The 19,926-nt window shown below is 42.9% G+C and overlaps 1 protein-coding gene across 1 annotated transcript in view; it reads left to right on the plus strand.

The window, feature by feature from the left end:
* Positions 1-19,926, plus strand: part of LOC120021248 (mediator of RNA polymerase II transcription subunit 13-like) — a 112,692-nt gene that overhangs the window by 13,824 nt on the left and 78,942 nt on the right. The window contains exon 2 of the mRNA XM_038964917.1: positions 280-517. Within this exon, the coding sequence (XP_038820845.1) occupies positions 280-517 (238 nt within the window). The remainder of the gene's footprint in view (positions 1-279; positions 518-19,926) is intronic.

Below are 19,926 nucleotides of genomic sequence, written 5' to 3' on the forward strand. Positions count from 1 at the left end.
TTATATCCTGGTTATGTCATATTGAGGCCACTCATCTCCTTCATTACAGTAATCCACCACTCAATTACAATTCAACCAACTTTATTGATACTAATTCGTTTTTACGATAATACAAAAATAATTACAGTATTCAGATACAATAATTCAAAGCTCTCTGTCTCTCTCTCTATGTATTGCAATTCAATTCAATTAACTTTATTGATACTAATTATGATAACACAAAATAATGACAGTATACAGAAATAATAATAACACACTCTTTCTCTTTTTCTTCTCCAGGCGGAGCTCACGGGCATCAAATGGCGGTGCTACAGCTTCCGCGGTGGTGGCGAGTACGGACCGGTGATCTCAGCGCCGGCACAGGATGACCCGGTACTGCGCAGCTTCATACGCTGTGTGCAGGCCAACCTGCTGTGTGTGTGGCGCCGCAAAGTCAAGCCTGACGCCAAGGAGCTGTGGATCTTCTGGTGGGGCGACGAGCCCAACCTCTCCGACGTCATCCATCACGAGCTGGAAGGTGAGCCTGCCGCTGCTGATCGCTGTTGCGCAGTCATACGCTCATCTTCTCCCCCCTTCTTCTGACCTCCCTTGCGCTCCACTTTCTATCCCCCCATCCCTCCAGTAGGCTACCACCACCCTCTGGGTTTGTTGCATGTGGACCTTGAGAGTGACAGTTGAATAGGCATTTTATTAAAAGTGCTCATGCTGTGCTGTGGGGTCAGTGACTTGGGGGAAAAGGGGCTTTATGTTTAGTGATGTGTAGCGTTGTGTGGTCCGTGTTTTACTGTCTTGTGTTGTGTGGCATTGTGCTGGCTCAGGAAAGTCTCTGTAATGAAGCACACAGTAAGACTCCCTACGTGCAATTTTTCTTGCTGTTGTTTAGATCCTGTGTGTGTGTGTGTGTGTGTGTGTGTGTGTGTGTGTGTGTGTGTGTGTGTGTGTGTGTGTGTGTGTGTGTGTGTGTGTGTGTGTGTGTGTGTGTGTGTGTGTGTGTGTGTGTGTGTGCGCGCATTACCAAGAGATATCTCACCTGAAAGAGTGCCACTGTCAGCACTATCTCCTCTATTTATAGAAACATTTGCAATATCTGGCTGCACGCTTGCAGCAGGGAACTAGCTTATTGACTAAGCCAGGGAAAGAGAGAGATAAGAGGGGGGACGAGAGGAAGAAGTGAAGGATTGGTTTTTGGAAAGGTTTTGGTAGTAAAGCAGAGAGCGGGAGAAGGGATGAGAGAGGAGGAATGAGTAAAGCAGAGAGCGGGAGAAGGGATAAGAGAGGAGGAATGAGTAAAGCAGAGAGAGGGAGAAGGGTTGAGAGAGGAGGAATGAGTAAAGCAGAGAGAGGGAGAAGGGTTGAGAGAGGAGGAATGAGTAAAGCAGAGAGAGGGAGAAGGGATGAGAGAGGAGGCATGAGTAAAGCAGAGAGAGGGAGAAGGGTTGAGAGAGGAGGAATGAGTAAAGCAGAGAGAGGGAGAAGGGATGAGAGAGGAGGAATGAGTAAAGCAGAGAGCGGGAGAAGGGATGAGAGAGGAGGAATGAGTAAAGCAGAGAGAGGGAGAAGGGATGAGAGAGGAGGAATGAGTAAAGCAGAGAGCGAGTGAAGGGATGAGAGAGGAGGAATGAGTAAAGCAGAGAGAGGGAGAAGGGTTGAGAGAGGAGGAATGAGTAAAGCAGAGAGAGGGAGAAGGGATGAGAGAGGAGGAATGAGTAAAGCAGAGAGCGGGAGAAGAGATAAGAGAGGAGGAATGAGTAAAGCAGAGAGAGGGAGAAGGGATGAGAGAGGAGGAATGAGTAAAGCAGAGAGCGGGAGAAGAGATAAGAGAGGAGGAATGAGTAAAGCAGAGAGAGGGAGAAGGGATGAGAGAGGAGGAATGAGTAAAGCAGAGAGCGAGAGAAGGGATAAGAGAGGAGGAATGAGTAAAGCAGAGAGAGGGAGAAGGGTTGAGAGAGGAGGAATGAGTAAAGCAGAGAGCGGGAGAAGGGATGAGAGAGGAGGAATGAGTAAAGCAGAGCGCGGGAGAAGGGATGAGAGAGGAGGAATGAGTAAAGCAGAGAGCGGGAGAAGGGATGAGAGAGGAGGAATGAGTAAAGCAGAGAGCGGGAGAAGGGATAAGAGAGGAGGAATGAGTAAAGCAGAGAGAGGGAGAAGGGATGAGAGAGGAGGAATGAGTAAAGCAGAGAGAGGGAGAAGGGATGAGAGAGGAGGAATGAGTAAAGCAGAGAGCGGGAGAAGGGAGGAGAGAGGAGGAGTGAGTAAAGCAGAGAGCGGGAGAAGGGATAAGAGAGGAGGAATGAGTAAAGCAGAGAGCGGGAGAAGGGATGAGAGAGGAGGAATGAGTAAAGCAGAGAGCGGGAGAAGGGATAAGAGAGGAAGATAACTAGTAGAAAGGAGAAGGGGTGGTCTAGTGGAGAGATAGAGATGAGAAGGCAGGAGCAGCGAGAGCCATCTTCCCGCTTTCTCATCTTCATTTGTTAATGGAAGGTGACACTAATGAGTGGGAATGCTTCTGCATGGGTCAGCGTGGCTAGATCTTCCCGATCTTCCCGGCTGTGGTCGGACACCTACTGTTCATATTGAATGCAGAGATGTGTAACCACTACTGTTTCAATTGTTGTTGTTGGCTGTAGGAAGTGTAAGTCTATTTGAGTCCCAGAGATATTGAAGGCTTCAGTAGATCCAAACTTCAGAAATGTGCCCATCTTTGAAATGTAGTGAAATGCATTAATATGTGCAAAATTACAACAATGGTGACCCTCTTGACATGCCAAATTAAACAAAGGGTTTGTTGTTGTAGGAGGATTATTTATGAAAATCAAAAGCATCCGAGAGAGAAACATTCACACTGTATCTCTCTCTTTCCTGACCCGGCGTTACATAAAACAGCTAAGAGGAGGAGGGGGGCAGCATGGGGCTAGTCCACTAATCTAATATCCCCAGGCTTGTCATTCCTCGCCACTGGGCCACACTTATCGATTCTCGTCATTGTCCAAAGAAGTGTATGCAGGAGAAAACACTGTGGTGCTGCTGATTGTATAACCTCTGCAAGATTTCACTGCTGCTGATGTTTCTGTACCGCTGCAGAGGCAGTATACCAGCATATGCAGTCAGCAGGGGAAGCTTGGATCCTCTGTGTTCACTCTGCAAAACAATATCGATATGAAGAGTCTGACTAAGGCTGAAGCTGTCATATGGTTCGAGATGGTATTCTACACAAAAGAAACCCACTTAACTTTCCCACTTTCTCACGTTGTCCCTCCAGAGCACATGAGCCAAATATTAAGCACAATATTTCAGGTTTCAATTCTTAAATTCCTGTAGTTTCACCAGCCTCAAAGTGAACAGCTTAAGAGGCCAAAGTCACACCTTTAAATTATTTTTGATTGGTTGTTGGTCTGAGCAGGCATTAGCAGGCTGGTGTGTATGTGTGTGTGTTTTATGGCAGAGAACAGGGAGGGAAGGCAGGGCTTCCTGCTTATCAGATAAAGCGTGGGAGAAAAAATGCTGTGTTTTTTTCCCCCCAGAGCGTAGGACTGCTATACTGTGGCCTCCATTACCAAGACATCCAGTCCCCTCCCTCACTCCCTCACTCGGTCACTCACAAACCAAACATGCTTAACCCCCCCTCACCCCTCCATTCCTTAGAATCCGCTCTGAACTCACCAAGAGCACGAGGGTTTCCAGACACTGGGTGCCCCACTATACCCTGTCCCCTCCTCTAACCTCCTCTTTTCCCCCTCCAATTATTCCTGCATTTTCCCCTGGCATGTCTCCACACAGGGACCTCTGTGCAGCTGGCCGGGAGGCACAGGGAGCCAAAGGTCGAGGGAGCTGAATAGAGCACAGGACAAAGACCTGGTTACATTGTAATGGGCTGGCTGGGAGACCTCTGTCTCTGGGAGGGAGAGCACCTCAGAACAGGAACACAGAGACCAGAGATAATGCTTTAGAGGGGAAAAAACCTGACTAACTGACTCGTGTTTTGATGTGGTGTAGCAAAATATGAGGAGATACGGTGTAGCTAAGGACGATGACATGAAATAAGGTCTAATTCCTAGGCTGCCTGTTATACGGAATATTTTTTACAGTTCAATATTATGAAATAATTGTATGCAATATTAATTACAGTGATACCATTGCATATGTTTAAATTTTAATTTTAAACGTGGTAATCAGGTTGATACATTTAATGATAATGGCATTATTTCATAGCTTGTATTTGCAGTATGGAGTGTATGGTTTTCAGTAAATATCTAAGTGAAAAAAGAGCTCCAATAATATAATTTCTCTGTTTAATCCATATTATGCAATCTGCCAGAAGGATTGTCCTCTGACCTAGCCCATGGTCACTGTGTGGTGTGCTGTGAGCTGCCCTTTCCCCCTGAGCACTAAAAACTGATACATACTCATTGTGAGCCAGATGCACTAAGCTTTTACATCACTGCAAAGTTACTGCAAAGGTACCTGAAAAAATACACTTTCATGCTTTAGCTCTGATATTCAATTGAGCTGTGTAATCTTTGCAGTGGCAGAACATCTCAATAAATCTGGTACCTCAGACAACAGTCCACACGTGCTCCATCTGTGTTCAGGTATCAGTGTGTCAGGCTCTCTCTCAGCCCGGCTCTGTATGCCATTGTCATTGGCTCAATGTCGAACCAGTGGAGTGTTTAAACATCATGCCCAATGCATGTGGCTCTGCGATTAGCTTCCCCAGGGTCCTAAGACCTGGTGGAATTGCCCTATATTTTCACTATCTCAGTAGTACTGCTTTATGAAAATCTCTTATTTCTTTATTTCTGAGATGACTCTTTTTGGAAGGGTGGTGAGGGGGTAATCTGATCTAGTTCTGGCCGTTTGCTGTGGAGGAGAAGTTATTTATCACTATGTGCTGTGCCTGTGCCCTACAGTGTGGGCTGTGTCATGCATGTGCTGTACTGTAATGTCCACGGATATCCGGTCAAGACCTCATGGCAATCTGACTATTTTAACCTATGGAGGTACTGTAATGATTACATTTGACTGTGTGATTATTAGATGGGACTATTGATATTAGTGTTGTCATGACTACCATAAGCCAGTTTGCCCCAGAGTCATGTACACTATATAGAGAGTTGGGCCAATGCGGATTCTGACTGAACATTCTGAGAGTGCCACTTTTTCCTCCATAGCCGTCGCTAAGCGATAATTGACACTTCCACCTTGTGCTGTTTATTTCTGATAGTTTTCAAAGCCTATGAAGATGTCCAGTGAAGGCAGATATGCAATGTGTTGACACCACAACACAGTACCGACTTGGAAACACATTATTCGTAATGCTATTAAATACAAACATTTGTTCAATTCACATCCTCATTTGCTTGTTTACAGCGGGTCATTTCAAAGGGAATTGTTGGAGGCGATCTCTTATTGTTGCATCCAATGATGTGTATAAATCCTCGATGGCTGATGCTATTTAATGGCTAATGAAGCCACAGGCCGCCATATTGCTACTCCTCAGAAGGAGCAGTCCTCCATAGGAATTAATGGAATTCTACAGTATTTCAATAAAATGTTTCAAGGACAAAATGACATGTATTTATGTATTTCTTTGATATAGTGGGGACACTATCATTTGTACTCTCTAAAAAAAAGTGTATGTTCAGTTCACATAATATAATTTAAAAGTATGCATTAAGGTGTCTAATAGAATATACTAGTTATTTATATAGCTTCCAAAATCAAATATATTTTTTTACAATGGAGGAGTACCAGAATGGCTGCACGGTGGCTTCAAAACAGTGCCCCGTCTGTCATCTAGGGCTAATACATGTCATTGGTTACATCACCAACATTTAGAGAAAAAAGGTGCTAACATGGCATCCGTTCTAAAACCTGGCCGAGCTCTCTTAAAATGACTCGGGTTTGCCTTATCTGTGACCTAGAACAACTAGGCTCTGCTTTGCCATACCCTGGATTCACATTGTGTATCTGATCCCCTTCACTGGTCCAGGGTCAGATTGGTTGTTTAGCTCATAATGTTTGACAATGCGCTGGTAAGCTACTATGTACATCCACGAAGAAGGAACCATATAAATTTAATGTGAAAAACGGCAACTCTTTTTCTCCTGTGCGTTTGGTGGTGGTAGTCGAGCGAGCGAGCATTGTAGTAGTTTTCCGTCATTTGTAATATGTAATTGTTTAGTGACGTGATTATATTTAGTATAGTTTTATCTAAAAATGATAATTTTAAATGTTTTACATTAAAAAAAATGAAATTCCCTGAGGATGGTCCTCCCCTTCCTCCTCAGAGGAGCCTCCACTGATCGCGAGTGTAAGCTGTCATGGAAATTGTTCCGGGAGGAAAGGGGACAGTGCGAGTCATAGGATGCAGATGGCGTTATATATTTCCAAAACTTTAGTTTAGCAGGCTAACAACCTTGCAAGCTGATTTGTAACATTAAATTCATAAAGTATTTACTTGTAAGTTGGCTGAAAATGTTATTAAAACCAGTAGTAGTGAGTGCAAATGAGTTATACATTTGAAGTTATTTCTGTTGGAGTTTACATTTTAGGGAATAAGCTGGCTTGCTGGGTCCTCCATATTACGTTACACCCCACAAATGTTTTTTTACAGCATGACTTCTGCATTCTGATCAGTTTTATGTGATAATTTGAAAATAAAAAAGTAAGGTGTAACTTTGCATTGGGATTTTTGATGCGTATTATATTGCCAATCCATACGTTACATGTGGTTACGTTTATGCTATCTACCCTGTAATTCATTTAGCAGAAGCTCTTATACAGAGTGACTTACAGTTAGTGCATTCATCTTAAAATAACTAGGTGCGAGAAGGGGTGCTGTGGGATTATTTAAGATACTGTTTGGAAAGGTAGGGTTTCAGATGTTTCGGAAGATGGGCAGGGACTTTAATGTCTTAGCTTCAGTAGCAAGCTGGTTCCACCATTGGGGTGCCAGGACAGAGAAGAGCTTTGACTGGGCTAAGCAGGAGCTGCCCTCCCATAGGGGTGGGAGAACCAAGAGACCAGAGGTGGCAGAACGGGGTACTCGGGTTGGGGTGTAGGGTTTGAGCATAGCCTGAAGGTAGGGCGGGGCAGTTCCTCTTGCTTCTCCATAGGCAAGTACATCTTGTAGTGGATGCGAGCTTCGACTGGAAGCCAGTTGAGTGTGCGGAGGAGCGGGTGACATAGGAGAACTTGGGAAGATTGAACACCAGGCGGGCTGCGGCGTTACAGATATGTTTCTGCGTGAGCTGCAACGCTTTGTGAGTGAGGTAGGGTCGTACTCTACAGATATTGTAGAGCATGAATCTGCAGGAGGGAGTCACTGTTTGTAGAGAATGACAGGGTTTTGTCCAGGGTCGTGCCAAGGTTCTTTGCACTCTGTGAGGGGGACACCGTGGAGTTGTCAACTGTGATGGAGAGGTCTTGTAGCGGGCAGGCCTTCCCCGGGAGGAAGAGCAGCACTGTCTTGTCGAGGTTGAGCTTGAGGTGGTGGGCCGAGATCCAAGTTGAGATATCTGCCAGGCACGCAGAGATGCTTGCCGCCCCCTGGGTACCAGAGGAGTAGTTGAGTGTCATCAGCATAGCAATGATAGGAGAGACCATGTCAGGATATGATGGAGCGGAGTGATTAGGTGTATAGAGAGAAGAGGAGAGGGCCTAGAACCGAGCCCTGTGGGACAGCAGTAGTGAGAGTACATGGTGCAGACACAGATCCTCTCCACGTCACCTGGTAGGAGCGGCCTGCCAGGTAGGATGCAATCCAAGAGTGTGCAAAGCCTGAGATGCCAAGCCCTGAGAGGAGGATCTGATGGTTCATGGTGTCGAAGGCAGCGGATAGATCTAGGACGATGAGAACAGAGGAGAGAAAGTACGCTTTGGCAGTGTGGAGAGCCTCCGTGACAGAGAGGAAAGCAGTCTCGGTTGAGTGACCCGTCTTGAAGCCTGACTAGTTAGGTTCAAGAAGATCATTCTGAGAGAGATAGCGAGAGAGTTGGTCAGAGACCGCAAGCTCAAGTGTTTTGTAAAGAAAATAAATACGGGGTATCTGTTGTTTTTTATGTGAGAGTGGTTGCGTGTTGGTTTCTTGAGGAGGGGAGCGACTCTAGACATTTTGAAGTCAGAGGGGACGCAGCCAGTGGTCAGGGATGAGTTGATGAGGGAAGTGAGGAATGGGAGAAGGACTCCAGAGATGGTCTGGAGAAGGAGGGAGGGGATGGGGTTGAGTGGGCAGGCTGTCGGGCAGCCGGACCTCACTAGTTGCAGGATTTCATCAAGGGAGATGGGAGAAAGGTGTCAACGCGTAGGGTAGTTCTGTGGGAGTGGGACCAGTGGACTCAATAGGCTGAGTGAATGAGGAGCTGATGCCTTCAACCTTCTTTTCAAAGTGGTTGACAAAGTTGTCTGCAGAGAAGGAGGAGGGAGGGGGGACGACTAAGGTGGGAGGAGAAGGTGGAAAAGAGTTTCCTAGCAGAAGCTTGAAATTTAGAGTGAAAGAAAGTGGCTTATACAGAGGAAGATAAGGTGGAGAGGAGGAAGTGACAGGATGATAGGTTCACCCACACCACGTCTCACAAAGACACGGCGGTTGGAAACAAAAATCTCAAATTTGGACTCCAGACCAAAGGACACATTTCCACCGGTCTAATGTCCATTTCTCGTGTTTCTTGGCCCAAGCAAGTCTCTTCCTCTTATTGGTGCCCTTTAGTAGTGGTTTCTTTGCAGCAATTCGACCATGAAGGCCTGATTAACACAATCTCCTTTGAACAGTTGATGTTGAGATGTGTCTGTTACTTGAACTCCGTGAAGCATTTATTTGGGCTACAATTTCTGGAAGACCCAGAGGTAACTCTGGGTCTTCCATTCCTGTGGCGGTCCTCATGAGTGCCAGTTTCATCGTAGCACTTGATGGTTTTTGCGATTGCACCTGAAGAAACTTTCAAAGTTCTAGAAATGTTATGTATTGATTGACCTTCATGTCTTAAAGTGATGATGCACTGTCATTTCTCTTTGCATATTTGAGCTGTTCTTACCATAATATGGACTTTTCCCAAATAGGGCTATCTTCTGTATACCCCCCTACCTTGTCAGCGAGAAGCGCAGCGGTCTAAGGCACTGCATTTCAGTGCTAGAGGCATTACTACAGACACCCTGGATTGAATCCAGGCTGTATCACAACCGGCTGTAATTGGGAGTTCCATAGGGACGCGCACAATTGGCGCAGCGTCGTCCGGGTTTGGCCGGTGTAGGCTTACATTGTAAATAAGAATTTGTTCTTAAATGACTTGCCTAGTTAAATAAAACCACAACTGATTGGCTCAAATGCATGAAGATGGAAAAATTAAAATGAACTTTTAAGAAGTCACACCTGTTAATTGAAATGCATTCCAGGTGACTACCTTCCGAAGCTGATTGATAGAATGCAAGAGTGTGCAAAGCTGTCATCAAGGCAAAGGGTGGCTATTTGAAGAATTTCAAATATAAAATATATTTTGATTTGTTTAATAATTTTTTGGTTACTACATGATTGCATTTGTGTTATTTCATAGTTTTGATGTCTTCACTATTATTCTACAATGTAGAAATTAGTAAAAATAAAGAAAAACCCTTGAATGAGTAGGTGTTCTAAAACTTTTGACAGGTAGTGTATAAGAGAACAGGACTGCCCTGGTAGAGCTCACTTCAGACCTGTATTTTATGCATCTAGGTTTGACTGTGACCTCTCCAGCTTGCTGTTAAAGAATTATTAATTTAAGATTGACTTCATGTGTCCCTGGTGGTAATTTCCCCAACAATTAATTGTCGTGGAGATTCAACACCATGACTTGGAACTTACCTCCAGGGACACGAGAAGTCAATATGAACCTTTTCACAGGTAACAACAAACGGGTGTGATCATTCTACAGTGGTTCCTGCATCGTACGCTCAAACCGGTGTGATTAGAATACTTATTTAGAACGTCCAGTTTCAGGTGACGCAACAGTCAGCATTTAAGTTAGCCACACTTTCTTTTCACAGAAACATTTGATAGGAACGCACACATGTCCAAAGTTATTATTTGTAAGGAAATCAACAAGGATGGCAATGCGAGCGCCACTCAGAAAATGTGCCAATTCGCACCCGACAGTGCAAATGTCTGCGTACTTGATCTGTGGAAACATTGGTGGAGTGCGTAGGCTTTCCTCGAAGAGTGAAGTTTGTCCGGCTCAGTAAAGCCTCAAACAGAAATTGTCCGCAACGTTGAAATGGGCTACTTCTATGTGAATCAATGAGGCGGAACACACCTCAATTCAAACTGTTGTTAGAAAATTTAACTTATTCGAATATCGTTTGAAATTGACAAGTTGAAACATAGCCTATAGATAATTAGCAGGCAGCGCATGTTAACTGTCCTGTTGCGTAACTATCCCATTTTGTAAGAGTGAGTCCATTCTGACATCACGTGCATAAAACAACTATCGCTGGGGTGACCGTTAGAGATATCTGGAGCTCATGTGTGAAAAGGTTAAATGAATCATCTTTATTATCAGCGCGCTGGAGAGGTTCCAACCAACTCAATGCACCATAGTACACATGTCGGTTAGGAGCTCCACCGGGGCAGTCCCGTTAGTTCTCTTATATACTGCTTACACAGACAAGTTATATTTGCATGATTTAACTTATTCATTATTCCTAATTATTTCATCGTTAACGTTTGGTTCATGCATGTGACCAACCAATACCTCACAAGGCTTCTTCTTGCCAAGCTGAGACCTTGAAACTGAGATATCCCTTTCGTTCTCAAAACAAGGTTCTGGGCGTACTGCCAAATTGCAGATACTAATAGTGAGGATTCCTCCCAGGCACAATCTATCAGTCACTTGCATGAACCCAGTCGATTTGGTTATTAGAAAAGCACAAACATAACATTTCCCATCACAAAGGGTTGTAGCCAAGGGGTGGGGAGTGTCTGTAAAGCCTACAGGGAGAGGAGTGAACAGGTATAGAAAACACACACACTATCAAGGCACAAGGCGAGACCCAAATGCAGACACAGGCGGCAGATGGTTGGAGTCTTACAATGTATATTAATCCAAAGGTGTAGGCAAGAGAATGGTCATGGACAGGCAAAAATGTAAAAACCGGATCAGAGTCCAGGAGGTACAGAGTGGCAGACAGGCTCGTGGTCAAGGCAGGCAGAATGGTCAGGCAGGGGGGTACAAAGTCCAGAAACAGGCAAGGGTCAAAACCGGGAGGACTAGAAAATGGAGAATGCAAAAAGCAGGAGAACGGGAAAAAATGCTGGTTGACTTGGAAACATACAAGACGAACTGGCACAGAGAGACAGGACACGCAGGGATAAATACACTGGGGAAAATAAGGGACACCTGGAGGGGGTGGAGATGATCACAAGGACAGGTGAAACGGATCAGGGCGTGACACACACATCGTTTACAAAGCTACAAAATAGCAAATTGAGATCATCTGAAAACAACTAGGTAAGATACTCAAGTGATAGAGTGGTGTGGAGCCTTCCTCACTTTCCTTCCTCTAATAACTCAGCAGAACAACTTGGCAGAACCGTCTTTGTTTCGGCGACGAGACCGCCACTGATACGACTGCCGCTTACAACTGCCACTGAAAAAACGGGACTGAAGTATTAACACGAATTGCTAATTGCCTAGCAGAGGTGAAGAGCACACCTCCCAGTACTAATTGCTGATTGCCAAGGAGAGGAGAACCCATTCCAATCATGATGGGTTGCACTGTGTTGGAGGCTCTGGCAGACTGCTGAAGGGCACTATGACCTGATGGTTGACTTTGAGCACCAGTCAGTGCTGCTCCTGATCCTGCACCTGAACAGCATGTGGCCAAGGTGAATGGAGAGGGGGAGAGGAACGCAATGAATCACCTCATCATGTCAGGATCAGGAGCCACATCAGCGTATTCACTCAAGTGTTATGAATATGGAAAGAACATCTCATCACATCATTTAATTTTATGTGGTTATTGATTAGGCCAGTGTTACTTTAACCAGATTCTTATGCTCAAATGAAAGTTAATTGTAAATACACTGTAGTAGACACTACACTTTTCATTATCTGACTGAAACACTCATTCCAGGCTAATCCAGTGTATTTTTATTCCACCACCAATTTTCACTGGAAATGAGAGCAAATTGATAAAGCAGCAAATGGAAAGTAGGTCATGAAAGGAGTTAATAAAGAGAGATTGTTATCAGTAGGATGGGATGGGGTAATAAAGATCTCACCACAACAAGTGGATCAGACTGACAATCTTGAGAAAATAATCTGTGATAATTAAATCTCTTATAAAGCGAGAGAGGGAATGAACAGAACTGATATGACTGGAGGCTTGTCATTCACAACAACAGCATGGAAACCTGTGCAAGATAGCAGACAGAAACGTTACCCCTGTCAGAGCAGAGCGCTTAGGGGCTATGGCCCTCGGGAGAAAGCTGCCTGCCATGCTTTGTGAAGCCATAAGGGATGTGTGTGTGTGTGTCTGTAATTGGCAGGAGTTTCTGTGCTGCCAGAGGTTGTAAGGTTCCCAGGTAATTGTTCACTGAAATAAACAATGCCAGATTTGTGTGTGTACTTGAGCGCTGGAGGAAGTCTCACCTCTGCCTCCACCTGTACTGTCTCACTGTGATCACATAATCTCTTGTGTGTAGTCTGTACTGTACCATGGTCCTTCCCACCACCTGCTCCACTAGCCAGAATGGCATCAGTGCATATGATTATTATGGTTGTATTTATTTGGCTATATTTGTTTGTGATGGCTAGGATTCTATTAGTAGTTTTAAAAAATGTTGCTGCCGTCCGTCCTGGATTATGTCTCCCTTGAAAATCCTTAGAAAAATTGTTATTTTATCTCAATTGGGATCATCTGTATTTATAAGCGACAAATAAATAAAAGATAAGGTTTCTATCTGTATTTATAAGCGACAAATAAATAAAAGATAAGGTTTCTGTTATTTTCATTCTTATGGCTGAAATCCCGGTAACGGGATCGATATGACAACAGCCAGTGAAAGTGCAGGGCGCCAAATTCAAACAACAGAAATCTCATAATTAAATTCCACAAACACACATGTATCTCATACCATTTTAAAGGTAATATTGTTGTTAATCCCACCAAAGTGTCCGATTTCAAATAGGCTTTTCAGTGAAAGCACCACAGACGATTATGTTAGGTCACCGCAAAATCACAGACAAACACAGTCATTTTTCCAGCCAAAGACAGGAGTCACAAAAAGCAGAAATAGAGATAAAATGAATCACTAACCTTTGATGATTTTCATCAGATGACACTCATAGGACTTCATGTTACACAATACATATATGTTTTGTTCGATAAAGTTCATATTTATATACAAAAACCTCAGTTTACATTGGCGCCATGTTCAGAAATGCCTCCAAAATATCCGGAGAAATTGCAGAGAGCCACGTCAAATAACATAAATACTCATCATAAACTTTGATGAAAGATACATGTTTTACATAGAATTAAAGATACACTTGTTCTTAATGCAACCGCTGTGTCAGATTTCAAAAAGCTTTACGGCAAAACACAATATTCAATAATCTGAAAACAGCGTTCAGCCACAAAAGCAAGCCATACAGTTACCCGCCAAATTGTGCAGTCAACAAAACTCATAAAAAGCATTATAAATCTTCACTTACCTTTGCTGATCTTCGTCGGAATGCACTCCCAGAACTCCCACTTCCACAAGAAATGTTTGTTTTGTTCGGTAATGTCCATCATTTATGTCCAAATAGCTACTTTTGTTAGCGCGTTTGGTAAACAAATCCAAAGTCACGAAGCGCGTTCACTAAAAGCAGACGAAATGTCCAAAAGTTCCGTAACAGTCAGTAGAAACATGTCAAACGATGTATTGAATCAATCTTTAGAATGTTTCTAACATAAATCTTGAATAACGTTCCAACTGGAGAATTACATTGACTTCAGATGAGCGATGGAACAGAGCTCCCTCTCATGTGAACGCGCATGGTTAGAGCATGGTTAGGTCATGGCAGACCTGACTAATTTCCCTCTCATTCGGCCCTCCTTCACAGTAGAGGCATCAGACAAAGTTCTACAGACTGTTGACATCTAGTGGAAGCCGTAGGAAGTGCAAATTCATCCATTTATCGCTGTGATTTCAATAGGATCTTGGTTGAAAATCGACCAGCCTCATAATTCCCACTTCCTGTTTGGATTTCTTCTCAGGTTCTTGCATGCCATATGAGTTCTGTTATACTCACAGACATCATTCAAACAGTTTTAGAAACTTCAGAGTGTTTTCTATCCAATATGAATAATAATATGCATATATTAGCAACTGGGACTGAGGAGAAGGCAGTTTAATATGGGCACCTCTGTGCACCTTTCATCCAAGCTACTCAATACTGCCCCTTCAGCCATAAGAAGTTAAATATTCACTTAAATCTACCCAGCTAGTGTCTCTGATAAAAATGTTAAGTTGGTATAATTATTTTAGATTGACATAATATACAGTATGGAGGGGTCACAACATTGTTGCATGTTGGAATGTACAGATAGGCGTTGCATTGGTGTCTACACTCTTAGAAAAAGGGTTCCAAAAGGGTTCTTCGGCTGTCTCCATAGGAGAACCCTTTTTGGTTTCAGGTAGAACTCTTTTGGCTTCCATGTAGAACCTTTTAGGGAAAGGGTTCTACATGGAACCCAATAGTGTCTTACCTGGAACAAAAAAGGGTTATTCAAAGGGTTGTCCTATGGGGACACCCAATAACCCTTTTAGGTTCAAGATAGCACCTTTTTTTCTAAGAGTGTACAGATGTAGGATCTTAATTTGATTACTCATTTGTTGCTGAGACTTTTCCTGCACAGCAGGCTTCTAAAGTTTGTAATGTCCACTTTAAAATGTCAGAACGCCCTAAGGAAAAATGTATTAACCCTTACAAAAAATGCCCATTAATTATAATTCACATAATAATTCACATTTCCTGTTGCTGCTGGATTAAGTTTCCACATTAGCTAACTGTCTCAAATTTAGATCCTACATCTGTACGCTCCCCCAGAGCGTCCCTTATTATTCTCTCTCCATACCTTACTGTTCTGTCCTCCTTTCTCTCTCTCTGTCCTGCTGTCTGAGACATTGCCATTGTTTCAGTGATCTCACTGCCATACATCATGTGCTAAATATAGCTCCCTAAGCGAAAGAAAGAGAGAGCCAATGAATGGAGGGAGGAAGTAAAACACTGGGCTCTTCCCTTTTGACAGTTTCTCTCTCTTTCTTCCCCTCAATGTGTTCTTTTGTCTTTCCATCCACAAGTTGCCAGCTAGTTGAATGTTATAGACAGGTGCTGGGAGATGTGACCTAGGCATTATAGAGGTGAAACGCCAGACAGTGTTGCTTTCCCCCTCCTAATCTCCTAGTCATAGCGTGCCTCACTTTACCGGCTGTGTGGTAAATATGATCCTACACACATAGCCAAGGTGGGATTTGATACCCCTAAACAAATTACATTCAGTCTAAACACTATTAACAGATCTTGGATGCACATTGAATGTTTAACAGGGAATGGTGTGTGTGCTTTGGCAGAATATCCTGTTCATGTTTCTGACTGGGGCCTGATAAGGTGTGTGTGGGAGAGTGATTTCAGAAAAGTGTTGTTGTGTTGTTAGGAAAGCATTTAGTGAACGTATGACTAGAGTTGCAAAGGGAGGGTGTATTACTGGACATTTTCTAAGTTTACCAGTAAGCTACCAGAATTCTGGTATCTTTCAAGGATTGTATGTAATCTATCACAATACATTTTGTGGTCCTTTTGGGTACTTCAGATTATCCCAGGTGTCTGTAATTATCTCTGTCCCTTTGTGTGGATTTATCACATGTCAAACATATAACATAGTTAAATAAGATGATTCTAAAATAAAACATAGAATGACAAAGCTTTAAAGCTTTATCCTAAATATAAACCATCAACTTTGTGAATACCATCGGTGTTTAAGCATGCAATATATATATATATATATTTTTTTTTACACACTTTTATTTATTTTGCTATGTCACTATGTATTTGTTGTCAATGTTTTGGCATCAAACTGGTGACAGTTGTGAAAAACTTCAAGAGTTGCAGAGTTAATTGAAAATAATGCCATTGTTGATTAGATGCTTTTTTTTGCAATTAATTAAGCTATTTTCTCTTGAACCATATTGTTTAAATACTACAAACTCATGGACAATATGAACACAGATTAATTTTTTTTACTAAATATGCATTTAAAAAAAAAGTTATTAAAGTATAAATGACCAAAGTTACGATAGATTGCCATTTATTTTCTGTTAATTACCAAAATTACTGAAGATTCCGGTAACTTTGGTAAATTACCAGTAGCTTTTCAAGTCCAGGTATGACTGGAGATGTGAAGAGGGGAGTGGAGGTTGGATGTAAGAGATTAGGTCAACAAGGGAACTGTCCAATAGGGGTAAAGAGGGTCAACCCCAGGAAGGGGCTGAAAGGGTTGGAGCTACTGCTGCAGAATGGACAGGAAATAAACATGTTCAGGATATACAATGTCTTATTGAAAATGACCACTGTTTGGCAAATGTCCATCAGTGGAAGAACTCTTGTAATTCGATCTCAAGTCCTGTTTCAAGAACTTTCTACTAATAACAATGACATGTACAGTATGGTTAGCTTTGTGCTTTGCTTATGCAGAGAAATGAAACTGAAACAAAATGTATGTTTGAGAGAGAGAGAAATGCCTATGTTTTTTCATTGTGAACATCTGTTTTTAGTTCTGTATCTATTCATGATAGATCATTTAATTAGTCATTATACACATGAATGACTGACATTCCGTGTCACCAGAGTTCCTGCAATTGTTACAGTCTTTACAGTTTAAAACCCCTAGACCTTGGAAATCCTGATTTAAATTAGTCTCCAAAGTGATGTCAGAGTATACAATAAAAGCAATACAACTATGGTGATAGCTTTAAGGCTGGCATATTGTGCCTTGTTTGAACAACTCCTCAACCCCCTCAGTACCTGTGGACCCCCTGAGTCACCAGTACAGATGTAGTATTTTAATTTGATCACTCTTTTGTTGCTGAGAATTTTCCTGAAACTTGTAGTGTATTTGCTTTTAAAGTTTGTAATTTCCACTTTGAAATGTCAGACTTGATTTGCTCTAACAAAAAATGCACTGTATCAACCTTATACAAAAAATTATAATCCACATAATGATTCAGGATTATTTTCCTCCTGTAGCAAACTGGCTCAAATGAAGATCCTACATCTGTAGATATACTACTACATTTTGTTCCTCCTCTTGGCTGAGGGGAACCCAGCGAGAGACTCGCCCCTTTAATCTGATTTTAATAAAGGCCTCCTCTGATTAAGTATTGCTCCTCAGACTTTTCTGTGGCAATGAGTTTTACTTGGCATCCATCCACGTGGGCTTCTCTGCCTGCTGATCGTTCCCTCCTCTTTTAGGCTGGTGCTCTTTCATGCTTTCTTTTTCCTCCTCTCTTGTTCTTTGGTTCTCTGTGATGTTGGGGCTTTAAGTGACAGGGTATACTCGGAACAGGGCACCCTCATAACATTTAACAACATGGCCATGTTTGTTCCTGGAGCTTGACTCAAACGGCGGGGACTGTGAGGGGAGCTACAGAACAGGGATGAATAATACCTTGAGTTTGTGCCTGAATTGTGAACTAGGTCGCTCTGACACATGTCACAATGGGACTTTGAGCGAGCAGTCATGTAGAAAAAATTAACTACGGGTAATTCTCCCCAACAAACAGAACCTGCCCGAGATAATTGAGAGCCCCCTGAAGGAATGCACGCTGCCGAGAGGAGTGAATCTGCTGCCTGCAGCCTCAGACTTTTTACAGTTTGGCCCTGGCTAGTGAAAAAATGAGTCACATTTGGAAAATACCAATTCCATGATAGCAAAAAAAGACAGAGTGAGAGGGGGAAGGTGGAGAAGGAGGAGAGAGAGAAGGGGGAGGGAGGTAGGGAGTAAGAGATGGGTATTAAGTGAGCGAGAGTAGGGTGAGAGGGAGGTAGAGCGACCGAGAGAGAAAAGAAAAGCAGGGAGTGAAAAGAGCAGGGCAAGTTGAGGAAAAACAGCCTCAGTGATGTTTATTTGTACGTAAATTTGCGAGTAGGGACTGTGTCTCTGATTTCCTCCCCCATCCTCTCCTCCTCTCGCAGGCTTCACGGGCGTGGTCTATGACCCCCTTGACCCCGAGCAGTGTGTGTCTGTGTGAGAGACAGAGAGAGCGAGAGAGAAAGAGGGAGAGAGACAGAGAGAGAATGTGTGTGTGTGTGTGATGACAAAGTAGAGGGGGAGACTGTTCCCAGCTGCACAGAGGGGGGAGTGTACATTTTCCCTCCACAAGCCTTCGGTTTTGAAAGAAAAGCCACCAACTGAAAGAATGAGGGCTTTGTGTGTGTGTGTGTGTGTGTGTGTGTGTGTGTGTGTGTGTGTGTGTGTGTGTGTGTGTGTGTGTGTGTGTGTGTGTGTGTGTGTGTGTGTGTGTGTGTGTGTATGCGTGTGTGTGTGTGTGTGAGAGAGAGTGAGAGTGAGAGAACGAGGCAAAGGGAGTGCAAGTTGGAAGAGGGGAAAGGCAAGAGGAAAAGAGGGGAGGAGAGAAAGACAGGGAGGAGGGAGGAGAGACGGACATACAGACTGATGGAGGGAGGGAGTGGGAGAGAGCCCACATGGTGTTGTTTAGCTGCTTGTCTACCAGTGTCTGGGTGGAAGTACTGATGAAGGATCTTAATTTGATCACTCTTTTGTTGTTGAGAATTTTCCTGCACGGCAGGAAATGCAAACTTGTAGTGTATTCAAGGTTTTGAAAGGCTTCAAAAGTTTGTAATTTCCACTTTAAAATGTCAGACTTGATTTGCCGTAACAAAACATGTATCAACCCGTACAAAAAAATTGAATCCACATAATAATTCACATTTCCCGTTGCTGCAGGATTATTTTCCTGCTGTAGCAAACTGGCTCAAATTAAGATCCTGCATCTGTATGTGTGGTCGGGCCCATGTTTACAGTACTTGCTGTACTTCAATTTTTTTCTCTCCGTGCTCTGTCTTGGAGAGATTGCCAATCTAGAGAACACTTTCTACATCTATCCAAAATATGCTTAATCTGACAGCATAGGAACACATTGTGAATGTTTTTGTCATTGTGTTCCTTTTCAGAAATATTACCCATTTATTCTGACAGAACATTTCATAATCAAATAAAACAGACTTCTGAGTGATCTGTCCTCCATTTGATGTGTAATTTCAATGAATCAATCGACTGTGGTTCTCACTGTTTCAAAATGCCATAGGTTTTAAATGTTGTAAAGTAATGCCCTAATTAGGAATTCAAATTGTAGCCCACAAAAATCTTATTGGAGTCCTAACTTCCAACTTTCGCAGAAATCTCCCATTGACATCAATGTATAATTTGTTACAGAATTATTATTGGACAGTTGCGTGATACTGTATACCATTTTACAAGTCCAGAGTATTGTAAGGTTCTGTATTTATATTCTTAGTCAACCTTGTGTTCTGTTTCTTTGTGTTCTTGAACGTAGCCCTGTCTTTCATTATTTAATTGATTTCACCTGTGTTAGTTACTCACCTGGTCTCATCAGCTCCTTATTTAGTTCAGTTCATTCTGTTTGTGCCTTTGTGAGGTATTGTTAGTTTTGACTCTACTAAGCCGTTGCCTAGCTCGTTTGTTAGAACCAGTTATAGCCTTCTGTCCTAGTTTTGTTTCACCTGCCTGTTTGCCTACCTGTGTATGACCATTGCCTGCCTGTGACCACAATTCCTGAAAACATCTGCTGCGATCTGCGCGTGAATCTACACCTTTTTCTCCCTGAGTATTCATTACAAGTATATATCAGGTATTAGAGCGTTGGGCCAT

This window comes from Salvelinus namaycush, chromosome 26 (genome assembly GCF_016432855.1).
Source record: "Salvelinus namaycush isolate Seneca chromosome 26, SaNama_1.0, whole genome shotgun sequence".
NCBI classification, from domain to species: domain Eukaryota; kingdom Metazoa; phylum Chordata; class Actinopteri; order Salmoniformes; family Salmonidae; genus Salvelinus; species Salvelinus namaycush.